The 13,033-nt window shown below is 42.3% G+C and overlaps 1 protein-coding gene across 5 annotated transcripts in view; it reads right to left on the reverse strand.

Moving 5' to 3' along the window:
• Positions 1–1,864: 1,864 nt before the first annotated feature.
• Positions 1,865–13,033, reverse strand: part of ZBTB42 (zinc finger and BTB domain containing 42) — an 18,855-nt gene continuing 7,686 nt past the window's right edge. Inside the window, exons 1-3 of one of the 5 annotated variants that reach the window (XM_042445776.1) lie at positions 12,754–12,894; positions 11,963–12,085; positions 8,692–10,240 (exon numbers count right to left, since the gene is read on the reverse strand). In XM_042445776.1, coding sequence (XP_042301710.1) covers positions 8,769–10,226 — 1,458 coding nt within the window. In that variant the 5' untranslated portion in view covers positions 10,227–10,240; positions 11,963–12,085; positions 12,754–12,894 and the 3' untranslated portion in view covers positions 8,692–8,768. Of the gene's footprint in view, positions 1,924–8,691; positions 10,241–11,218; positions 11,266–11,962; positions 12,086–12,753; positions 12,923–13,033 lie in introns of those variants that run through there. The other 4 variants (XR_006101443.1, XM_042445779.1, XM_042445778.1 and 1 more) reach the window with 4 other exon arrangements.

The following is a 13,033-nucleotide window of genomic DNA, read 5'->3' on the forward strand; positions in this document are numbered from 1 at the left end:
CCGAAAAATTCGTAAGCTGGGTAATTCGTATCCCGAGGTACCACTGTATCACTGATGGACAATTTTTATAGGTTCAATAGGGATGCACAAATTTGACTTTAGGGGAATAAAGGGTTCTAAGTCTCCAAAATTCCCACAAGCTTCCGTGTTTTATACAGGAATATGGTGTCAAAATTGGAAGCCATTTTAGATGGAGACAGTAGAAATGTGCCAACTCCGACTTCAAAATCAAAACTAAAAGGCATTAATCAGTCCCCCAAATCCACAGATTTTTTATCCACGGATTCAAGCATTCACGGTTTGAAAATATTTTAAAATGTATAAATTCCAAAAAGCAAACCCTGATTTTTCCATTTTATATATGGGACACCATTTCACTATGTCACTGTATTTAATAGGACTTGAGCATCCACGGATTTTGGTATCCAAGGTGGATCCTGGAACCAAACCCCAGCGGATACCAAGGGCCCACTAAACATTTGATAAATATACCATTTTATATTTTACCTTTGTAAAACGTACTGCCAAGTTTGTTGTATATTTACTTTCACAGCAATTAAGGAATGTTTCCCTGTTCAGGAATTGTAATCAATTTATATATTTTAATGGTCTATCAATGTAAATAGTGTGATGATTCACATGGGAGTGATAAAATGCTGTGTGCTAACCTTTTACTACAATCAGTCTGATAAATAATTAATATACATTTGCCATATTAGTAGGAGTCAGAGCTGGACAGTGAAAAATTGAAGAGTTGAAGGTCTGGTGTACAGTCTTGGTTTTACAAACCTTTCAAGCACTGATGTGAATCCTTGAATACTCTAAATGATTTGACGTCAGGCTACCTGACAGATCACTCTTATCCATATTTTCCCGCTCATATACTCAGATCTGCTTCAGGTGACCTTGTTTGTCGAGCAAAACTGGTCTGGTTGGCGAGTATCAGACAGGGGTTTCTCAACTGATGACCCTATCATTGTAGAAATCCCTTCCAGTAAACTCTGGCTGCTGCCACACTGCAGGAATAAAGAAGTTTGATACTGCTTTAACTCCCATTGGTTAATGCTATGGAATTCTTGGACTTGTAGTTTGGTGGGGCACCAGAGCTCTGGAAAGCAAAATATCTCACAAAGCTACAAATCCCATACTTCCATAGCATTGCCACAGTAGTATGGGGATGTCAAGCTGCTTTATTTCTGCAGTGTGGATTCACCCTTAATTCCTTCAGTACAAGAGGCCTTGAAAAGTTCACTCCTGCTTTTCTTTACCTATGTGGATGGCTTATCAGAGAGATCTTGGCCAGAATCCTGCTTGGGACTTACCTTCTCATAAGACTTATGGTGCAGGAATTAGAATTGGGCAGTTATGTAACATCTGTATCCACTGAAGGGTTGCTGTACTATTATTGTGTAGAGCCACCAGCAAAATGTGCACTGGGATCACAGAATCCTAGGAGACCACAAGGGCCATCCAGTTCAAGCACCTGCAATGCAGGAATACACAAAGCACCTGAGACAGATGGCCATCTGATCTGTTTAAAAACCTCCAAAGAAGGAGACTCCAACAACCTTCAAGGGAGCGTCTTCCACCTTCAAGCAGCTCTTACCGTCTCGGAAGTTCTCTTCCTAATGTTTAGGTGAAGTTTCTTTTCCTGTAGTTTGAATCCACTGCTCTGTGTCCTAGTCTCTGCAGCAGCAGAAAACAAGCTTGCTCCATCATCAATATAGCATACTTTCAAATATATCAACATGGTTATGTCTCCTCTTAACCTTGTCTTCTCAGGCTAAACACACCCAGTAGTCAGAGGGCACGTTTTCAAGACCTTTCACCATTTTGGTTGCACCCCTCTGGATATGCTCCATCTGGTCAACATCCTTCTTGAATTGTGGTGCTCAGAACTGGATGCAGTATTCCAGGTGAGGTCTGACCAAGGCAGAATGAAGAGACATAATTACTTCCCTCATTCTAAACACTCCTATTGATGCAGCCTAGAATTCTCTTGGTTTTTCTAGCTGCCGTATCACACTGTTGTATCACGTTCAGCACATGGCCTACTAGGACTCCTAAATCCCATTCACATGTACTGTTGTCAACCCATGTGTCCCCAATCTTATATCTGTGCATTTCATTTTTTTTCTACCTAAGTGTAGCACCTTGCAATTCTCCCTGTTGAAATTCATTTTGTTAGTTCTGGTGGCCCAGCTCTGTAATCTGTTATGGTCATTTTGAATTCTGATCCTATTCTCTGGATCAGGTATTAGCTACCTGTTCTGCATTGGAACACAGAATAGAAAATGCTGAGACATGTTGGGATACTTTGGCTGGCATCCCGTTATTCATCTTCACAATCCATTAACAAGGTTTCTTAGTGCTTCTGCTACATAGTTAAATATACATAAACAAAAGTAACGTACACTGTGATAAGAGGATTCTAGCCACAATTTTCTTCTCTATCTCTGTTCACCTACCTATCCAAAGTCCTTATTTCATGTGGCATTATATTTCTCCGTACATTTTTATGTGGACACCTTCAGGACTTTTTATAGAGAGAACAGACAAATAAAAAAGGGATTTCATTTATAACTCTAACATGTTTTATTTAATAAAGACAGCGGTTCTAATCACGATTGTCACAGTTTTTTCCTTTTAAAAAAACAGCACATACCAACACACAATTATATAAAAAAAGAGAACTCCACACAGAAACTAAACACTAAGGGAAGTTTGTCGAAATCATTCTTTTTATGAGATTGTCAAACCTACACTAAACACAGCATAGAACTAACACTGAGGGAAACGGGGGAAATAGTTCACTATAAAACAGTGAAAGAATCTTTTTTTAATATATAAAATATAGTTCAATCCAGTAGCTTCTCTACATACTGTATACTATAAAAACTCTCCCACAAAAATTAGTGTCTTTAAATATACATATTTGAATCTGAACTGCACCAAGATTAAAAGCAATTAAAAATAACTGATTTCTCTCTGGTTCTTTTCTGTCTTTCAAAACATTTAACTTCACAGTATCAGCTTGGAGAAGAAGACAAATCCAGTGTTTTGTTTTTCTTTAAGTAAAGCAGTATTAAGGTAAAATTGCAGCTCCAGTGAAATCAAAACCACAACGGAGCCAAAAAGGTTTCCAATTAGGCTCTTTGCAAGACAGAGCAGCTGCAGCATAATAATGAACAACCTTAAGTGTGCAATGTTTTAGTACTTTTCTATAGAGTAAGGAACATTTTAAAAATGAACAATCATGCTCAGAACTATTGCAACCTTTTAAAAAAAATCCAAAGAACAAACATCAAAAAGTATTTAAAATAAAAGTGCAAAATTCTTTTAAAAAATCAACCCAGAAAGATTGGGAAAGAACAATCTTTAACAGAAAGACAACGCTTCAACAATTCACTTAGGATGGGCACATCTGCCAGCTTTTTCACTCTAGTTGCATGCCCTTTGTTGATGTTTAAAACTGCCAGACAAGAGTCCGATGCAAACTTGATTGAGCTCTGTTACACCAGTACACTTCGATGGTATCAATATGGCACTTAACATTTATTTTTCAAAAAAACCCAAAATACTTCTAAGAGTTATCATTGGGAAGAGGAACCAAAATCCCAGTCCAGAGACTGAGGCACTTGTATTCTTGCACTGCTACCCTATTAATTACAATAAGAGATACCAACTTGTTTGTAAAACCACATTCTCCACTGTAAATTATCGGGGTCATTCATCCAAGTGTGAAAAAAATTGTGCTCAAATGGCAGATCCTCCACATTATATGTTCACTGGCATCAGCAGGAAAAAAAGAGGGCTACATTCTATGCACTCTTCTACATCTTCTCTCACTCAATTTTTAAACATGTAAAGAAATAGTTAAAATTACAGTTTTCAAGCTTGTTATTCTGAAAAAGCTCCAAAGTAAGCATTCCATTAAAAAAATCTAATAAATACTATATCAAGTATCATCAGGAAGAAAATATATATATATATATAACTTAAAATTTAAACAGAAAAAAATAACTTAATTTCTGAAGATTTTGTTCAGTGCTATTTCCAATCCAAGGGCAAAAACCCCACCATGAAGTAAGACCACAGTACCACAGTCACACATCACAGGCATAAAGCACTCTGATATGTCTTGCATGTATTACCAAGAATATTTGTACAGTAACAAACGAAATTAGATTTAAACATACTATAAATAGAAGTCAATTTTCACATTATATGTGCACTCATCATTTAAGGGAAGAATAAGAGAATCTTACAATATATCATTTCTTATTTGAATATAAAGGAGTTGCTTTCTGCACTACTTAACACCCCCCTCCTGACCTACAGTGTTACTACAATGCTGTTGTTGCTACAGTGCCATTAGTATTGCTCCATCATAGCAGGAATTCCTGAACATGTGGACTGGGAACAAAAAGAGAGAACACATGTACACCATTGGAGGGGATCCACAACTGAGCATTAGTTCCTCTTGCTGAAGAGACAAGTCTTTTTTTTTTTTTTAATTTTAGAGGCTTGCCTCTTCAGAAGCAGGTATCACTCAAGCAAAAACAATTCAAGACTTCCGCTTGGCATGTGATGCTGTCCCATAGCAATATGTCTCTCCCCCCCCCCTTCTGTATGGGAATCTCAGTCACTGAAAGTAAATGCTGGGTCATGCTCTTTTCTGCAGCATAGCAGAATCTTGCCCTTGAGGATAAAATTATTCCAGTGCTTCCATAATACTCAACTTTAACATAAAAACAATCCAAGAAAGGGGTTTTCACTTTAAGATAACCCCAAAATATCAATACATTTAATTTAGTTCTCCTTTTCCACCTAGTCACTGAATGCCAATCATACAGAAATATATTCAACAAGATTATTATGTTTAAGTGTCAGAGATTCAAAAATATAGTTTGCATGGGTATCAGAAGGCATAACTTGACATTCAATGATCTAAGCCGACTGAGAGATTCTGGAATTGTGCAGGAACATGTAATTTTATTCTCCCAGAATTTTTTTCTAACTATATACGCTTTCAGTCCTTCCAAACCACAACGTCTCATTCATACCATACATACAGATCCCCCTGCAAAAAAGCTGATAATTTTTTGCTCACTTAGAATAAATCCTGTGAACAGCCAAGATTAACCATTTCCATAAGCCACTTGCTAATCAAAAAATAAATTGGCTAATTTGACCTATGAAGATAAAGCAGTTAAAATGCAGTCATGTGGTGAATGTAACTGAGCCTCTGCTATGTTAGTGTAGGAAAAATAGTTCATTAGCATAAGCCACTGGTACCAATCCACCACAAGGAAATATAGTTTCCTAGAATGCAACAAGAACATCCCAGTATTTTGAAATGCTAAAGGTTTATCTTTGAGGGAGATATCTAAAACTGCTTACACATTACAAAAATATGTTTAAATATTTGGGTTCTTTTCCCTTTAAAGGAAACTATATTTTAATGCAACTCCCAGATGGCACCTCTCTTTGAGGATCTGACCCCCCCCCCTTGTAACTTCCTTGAGGCCCCATCCTTTTGGCCTTATCCTCCTTTTTCTTCAAACCCCAGGCCTCTCTCTCTCTCTCCACCAGCTGTTCCAGCCAGATGTGCTCCCTATAAGGGTCAGAGACAGCCCAACTCTTGCATGAGTTTCCAAAGGATGTTGAGGTGGGAAACAAGAAACACAAAGCAGTGCTGTACCTCCTACACAAATTATTGCAATACTTGAGCTTTGCTTCCATTTACAGCTCCCAGAATGCCCAGGTCAGCAAGGGAGATCCTGGGAATTGAAGTCTTCCCTCTTCAAACATTTCCACACTGTCTGTTTGTGTGGTCTATTTTTATGCAGCACTCATTAAACTGGAGATGCTCTCAAGTGCGCCAACCCAAGAGGGAGTCAATGAATGAGTGGAAGTCTGTATGTGTGCAAAAGAATGATGATGATTAGTATAAGAAAACGTATGGCTATCTGGGTAGACACATTTGTGCACCAGAATACATGGATGGTGTGCAGAATAATAAATTTTACTTGCTCACTTGAACATATTTAATCAGGCATGTGAATGAGGACTAGGGTTCCTAAACTCTTTGGAGCGGGGAGGAGAACAAACTCTGTCCCTGTGTTCAACAAAAGTCTGAAATGTAGAAAAATTAAACCTAGGATGAGCTGCAAAGCAGGGCTGCACATGAAACCACTGCAAAGGGCCCAGCTACATGAAAAAGCTAGCTCAGAGGTGGAGACTCTATACTAAATCTCAGGTTTTCAATGACACTCCACAGTCTATTAGTGAAGTGGAAAGAAATGGCCCAGCGGCCACATGGAATCCTCTAGCTTCTCAAACTTGCTAACTTTTATTTGTTTGTTTTGGACTTCAGCTCCCACAATCCATCACCACTGGCCACCCTGGCTGAGACTTTTAAGTCCAAACCATCTGGGGGATCCATGTTTTGAGACCAGCTGCTTTAGATGGCTTGTACTATAACCCTCATAAGCTTCTTGCCATTACTGGCCATGGTACATGGAGCTGATGTGTATTGTAGTCCAAATTATCCCATAATGCTATAAGTAATGCTATAAGTAAGTGAGGGCAGTGTTTGCACACCCATACAGCAGAAATTTGGGAAAAGAGTGGAATTGGATGGGGTAGTCAACACGGATCACCTTTCACAGGCAAGATCAAGCCATGTAGGCAATAACACCACACATGATAAAATGCCAACCAGCCTAGCTGTCAAGCTCTCCTCAGCTTTGCTAAGCATATTGTGATTCAACATTCATGACAAACTGGATGGATGGGGGGATGAAGAAGAAAACGTTTGTGGACTGGGACCTCAGAACATATAAAATGGATCCAATGAAATATCTCAAAGGCTTACCTCCCTCCTACTGGAGATTTACTTGCCAAAAAGTGCTTTCTGGGAAGTGGGGGAGAACTAAAGAAAGACATTAACTGAGAAATATAATAGTTGTAATGTATACAGCATTTAGTAAGGATGATCAGAACTTATTGGCTAGGGGTTTAGCTAGAGGGTGGGGGCAAAGTGAAGGCATGCTCTCCCAAATAAGAATCCATCCCTCCTGTTAAATATCCCATCAGTTCCCATATTTCTAGCAAAGCAATAACTTAAAACTTCCGTTGAACGTTTGGAAACATGGTCTATGAATCCAAAGAAAAGGGACAGACAAAGTTAGAAAAGGGAACAGAAAAAGCAGTAAATATGAGTTCTAGGAGTGAAGCATTTTCAGTGTCTCACTCTCTGCAATATTAAAAATTTGGGGACCAAATGAAAATTTCTTACAGAGGGAACATAATTCTTTTTGGGGTAGGAGAGCCCCTCTTTTGTTGGCTCTACCAATGTCATTATGCTGTTAGCAGAGATGAAGGTGTCAAAGGACATGGGCATAGCAGAGGCAAGGAAAGGATGACTAAGACAGCAGCAGCTTGGCATGGGCAACCATCCAAGTCACCTTTCCCAGAGTGCCTTGGCTCTGAGAACTTCTTCCCCTGGAAGCCATATATGTGAGAAATAGCAGCATGGAGTTGGCACCCATCTTCTTCTTTTGCCACTGCTGCTTGTCCTCTATATAAAAGTGTGGTGAACATACAACCACAAACATAACAGACTATGTCAGAAATGCCTACTCCATCCTAACTAGCCTCTCTCCTGTATTTTATACTGTCAATTTATGCAAACCCTATACAAGTAGGGTCCTCTCCTGTCATTAGCATGCCCTGTTTTTTTGTAGGGGACAGAACGTGATAGTGGGGCCATTAATCTTTGCACATGGAGGCCCACATTCACACAAAAAGTTCTCCACATATTTTGGATGGCAAGGTATCCCACTCCAAATAAAAACCTCACATAATTATACTCTACAGAGGAATTAAGAACAATTCAATAGAAATGAAAAGGGGGGAGTATTTGTGAAGGCAAAAAGAACAGCAACAAGGCAAGTGTGATTTGTTAGTGTTTTCAAAAGACGAAAAACTTTTACCACCTTCTGATAAAAGGAAGGGAATCTTCAGAAGTAGCATTACTTCAAAAGCCTCTTCAGGTTATAAGGATTCTAGACAGTCCCCTTGAGGCACACAGAACTCAAGATTTCTCTTCAGACACACACTGTTAAGTAAGGAGAACTCTGTCCTAGATAGCCCATCCTGCTTTTGAAATTATATTTGTGTGAAGCATACTGAAAATAAAAAAGTTTGGATCAAAAAGATTACATCCAGAGTAGGAGAGATATGGAGGTCATTAAGAACCTACGTGAGGGATGCACAATAAAGGTGTAAGTGATAATCTGGGGGGAAGGGGAGGTTGCTGTATGGACAGCACACTGTTGCACCCATGGTGCAGTTTTGATCAAGGATCATACTTTCTCTTTCACAGGATTTCTTTACCACATTTCTAGTTTGGTAACAGAGCACCCACAAAATGAGAATTGCAACCAAGTATCCTTCGCATCAGAGCAGCCCTCTCTATACACCCAATTAAGCCAATCAATCGGGTTAAAACTAGCTTCCATCCAAGAATTTTGGATTAAACAATCTGCAGATTTGCTAAACACAACATTACGGGGTAAGTAGCTGCAGACCTAAAACAGGGTAGGGGACGGGAGCAATGCATAAAGGCAACCTTTCTCCCATGAAATGTAGACCTACATTCTCCCACCCACCCATCCCCTTTGTGATACCATTCACCAGAAGCAAACCGGCACATCCTAGGAAGTTGACCAGCATCTCTCTTAACACAAAAATACAAGAACTCAAACCACCAGTGACTTCACAAGGCCACAGTGGAATTTGCGGATGTGTCTATACAGGTCGCCCGACTGGGTGAACCGTCTCTCGCACCACTTGCAGCCATGTGGCTTCTCCCTGGTGTGGACCACTGCGTGGCGGCTAAGGTTGTGAGAGTACTGGAAGCTCTTCCCACACTGGCCACAGGTATATGGCTTCTCACCCGAGTGAGTTCTCTCATGTCTTTTCAAGGTGTACATGCAGGAGAAAGTCTTGCCACAGAGAGTGCAAGTGGGTACTGACCCGTCGGGGGAGAGTCTGGTCCTGGAGCCATCCTTATCGCGGAAGTGAGAGCTGAGATGCAGCTGGAGGACATGAGGGCTAGGGAAAACCTTGCTGCACAGTGGGCAAATGCAGATGTGCCCCGGGGGCACAAGGACACCCGAGGATGAAATGTCTGAGGAATCCATGTCATCCTCGCTCACTTCCCGCTCACGATCTACTTCTTCCTCCGGAATGTGAGAATCACCGTTCCCCACAAACACACTTCCTAACCCTGTCATCAAACTCTTGGCAGAATTCTCAAAATGCCGACTCTCGGGGCTCCTCGCCTCCTCATCCGACAGAGACAGAGACTCCGGCTCATCTTTAATCAGGGGCTTGCTACCCTCCTGCGGCTCCTGCTCCTCCTCCTCCTCCTCCGGCGGCTGGCCTTCGGAAGCCAGCTGTCCAAAAACGTAGGAGGGGTGGAAGGAATCTCTCCCAGCCACAGGCTTGAAAGACAGATCTAAAGCACATTCTACATCACTGGGAGCCAAAGGGTGGTTAAGAGACCTTTGGGACAAAGGTCCCACCAAACTACTGACATTAGCTCTTGTTTTTCCAGCTGCCATGGTGTCCGATTCTGCATCAGTTAACACAGAGCTGGTGCTTCCAAGTTCGGAGGACCAATCTGGATAACCGCCACTCTTCTCTTTCTCAGCTGCCAATCTTTCATATTCCGCCACGATTAATTTTTGCTTATTATCCGGGCTGAGCTCATGCCCTAAGGACGTTCTGTCATCCAGACTCCGCACATCCAAACGGGCCACCCCGCCATTCATTTTCTCATCCCCGCACAATTCCTTATCTTTCAGCTTGCCCTTGCAGACTTTCACAATGTCGTACATGTGAAGGTAGCTGGCTGCAGCCAGCACATCTTCCACCGGGAGGCCGTTGAACTCCAGCTTGCCTTCGTACATGAATTCAAGCAGCAAGCCGAAGGCTGGGGCTGTGACAATGTCACTGTTCAGATGCACAATGTCCCTTTTGTCTAGCTGGTCCCTGTAGAAAAGATGGAAGTACATGCTGCAAGAGGCGAGAATGGCTCTGTGGGCTCGGAACTGAGCGTCTCCAACTAAAACAGTACAGTCACACAGGAAGCCCTGGTGACGCTGCTGACTCAGACACTGCAGTAACTGCCGGCTATGGTCTGGGAACTCCATTCTTCCTTCATAACCTGTTCAAAACAGGAAAAACTTGAATGCTACTATAAACCACAGGGCTTCTAAGCAGCTGTTAACAAGCAAACAGATTTGGCTTGGGGGGTGTAACTGGAGCCTGGGAGATAACAGTTCAACTGCGCATTGTCTGTACATTTTTTCTCCTTTTAATTTCCCTTCTCTTTAAATGTCTCCCCATGCCAGAACACCTGCTTCACTAAGGGGGGGGGGGGGAGGGAAAAAAAAACAAAATTTAAAAATAAAAATAAACTACAGGGGAAATTTGCCTGCGAGCTTAGTCTCCGAAATGTCAAAAGGGTTTAAGTGGGGGGGGGGGGAGACTTCAGAATTTTAGGCATTACTGGAAATCTTAATCTTCAGGGCAACACTGTGGTGACTTTAATTGAAACCAATGTGTTTTGCACACCCCACCCTCTCTGCCAACACTTTTAACTTTGTACACGAATAATTGTAACACACTGTTGTTTTTAAGCATGCTTCCCCCCCTTCCAAAACACACACATCAGATAAACACAAACAGACACATGCCATTTGATAAAGCAAGAAATCACCATGGTAGGTCCTAAAAACAAAACGCATGATGAAAAAAGAAGAGTCTCTCTCTCTCTCTATATATATATATATATATATATATATATATATATACACAGAGACACATAGACAAAATATATTTTGTGTATATATAAATGCATACACAAATTCTATATGAATATATACATTCTTATAAATACAAACACACACTTGTGAACATATACACAAACACACATACTTATAAACCCATGGACATGTTCTCTCAGGTCAAGTACCCCCCCAGTCAAACTCTTCCTTTATAATTCAAAGACAGAAGCCATGGTAATCTGGAAAATAAAAAAATCAGTATGCAAAAAGGGACCTTGCAGCACCTTTGAGACTAACTTTGCATACTGATCTCGCTTTATAAACCAGGAGAAAGCCATCTTTCCTGACCCCCTTACCTTGAACACCTGGAAAGCAGGGTCTGGAGGGCTCATGGGGGGGGGGGGGGGGAGAACACTCCCCACAAAAATCAATAAATGTTGGTGGATATATTTCTTGTGGGGGGGGGGGGGTGCCTGTTTCTGTTTTCTTTCCCCAGCTTTGTTTTGCAAGTGAGGTGCTTGGGATGAGAAGGGGGCTTTTGGCTAGCCAGGGGGAAGGAGGTTTCTCTGTGTGTATGGAGGGAGAGGGGGAAAAGAAGAAAAAGAGGGAGGGAGAGAAAGAAAGAAAAGAAAAGAAAGAGGGAATGAGCCGTATGGGAAGGAGGGGAGGGAGTGCTCCGTTTGCTAATTACACCGCAAGCTGGAGAGTCAGCTGCTCTGACTTCACTGCGCTGGAAATGCTACCTCCAGCTGTGCCCCTTTTAATGCCATATGTTCCTTCAAATCTAGCTACCAGCCAACCACAGCTTGCTGCCTTTTAAAGTTCCACCAAGCCCCCCCCCCCCCAATTTATAGCCACCCATTCCACCCTTAAACGTCCACTGATCCCTTCTCTTGGTCCTAAAAATCCTCCTCCCCAGGCTTTCCATAACAATCTGATCCCCTGTGCAAAGGGATCCTGGAGCACCTTGGAGAGACTCACTGAAAGAGAGAAGAACTTTTTATTTTTGCAAACTCCAAGGTGCTCCAAGATCCCTTTGCACAGTTTCCCCCCCCCAACCCAGATGTTTCCTAACCACAAAAGAGGGCCAAGCACCTTACCAGAAAAGAGCTGAAAAGCTTTCCTCTAACTCTAAATCCCTGCTTCCGAGTCAAAGGTGCTCCAAGTGGAGGGCATTTTGGCATTCCTCCCTGGGACCGAAGTTGGAAGTGGAGGACATGTCCCTGAAAAGGAGGACCCCTGATCACTGCCAAGCCAAAAAGCTCCACACATTTCTCAAAACACAACCCCTTGCTTCTGAGTCAAAAGTGCTCCAAGTGGAGGACATTTTGGCATTTCTTCCTGGGACCGGGGGGGGGGGGGGATTTGAAAATGGAGGACAGGTCCTGGAAAAAGAGGACGTGTCCTGGGAGAAGGAGGACAGGATTAGGGCTTTGAATTTTACTCCTTTTCCTGGAGAGTTTGCCCTTTGGAGCGCAAAAGGAAAAGTTCCCAAGTTTGGGCCAACTTTCCTCCTCTTCCTCCTTCCCCACTTTTGGCAGGATCCTTCTTGGATGGGGGGGAGGATTTTCCTTGGGATGCTCTCCGTAATCCCTCCCCATCCCACCAGATCCTACACACACACTCTCACAACTTTGTCAAACAATCCCCTTTTGTGTGCTAAAAAAACAAAACAAAAACCTTGGCGCAAAGAGAGAAGGAAAGAGAAAGAGAAGGGACCCCCAAACCTCTCCAAAACAAGAAAAGCTCTCCAAATTACGCACAAGCCCCAACTCTCCAACATTAGTGGGGGGCTGCCTAGAAAAGGAGAAAGGCAGCCAAGCCCCCCCCCCAAACCCTGCTTGTAGGGGAGAGGAAAGGGGGTGCTTTCCCCAAAGTGGCACCCACTCACCAGCCAGCTCTGGTCTTGGTCCTGGGTGCCACTGGAGAACTGCATGGGCTCCACTCTTTTCTTCTTCTTCTTCTTCTTCCCCAGATGTGAGAGTGCGCTTTCTTGTTGCTGGCAACCGACCCAGCAGTGCTTTTCTCTCACTCAATCTCTGTTGTGTGTGTGTGTGTGTTGTAAAGCAGGTTGTTAGCCAGGGCTGGCTCTCGCGATACTTCCCCCCTTCCCTCCTCCAACCAGTGTGTGTGTGTGTGTTTTCTTGTTGCTTTTCCTCCACCAACACACA

This window comes from Sceloporus undulatus, chromosome 1 (genome assembly GCF_019175285.1).
Source record: "Sceloporus undulatus isolate JIND9_A2432 ecotype Alabama chromosome 1, SceUnd_v1.1, whole genome shotgun sequence".
Lineage (NCBI taxonomy): Eukaryota > Metazoa > Chordata > Lepidosauria > Squamata > Phrynosomatidae > Sceloporus > Sceloporus undulatus.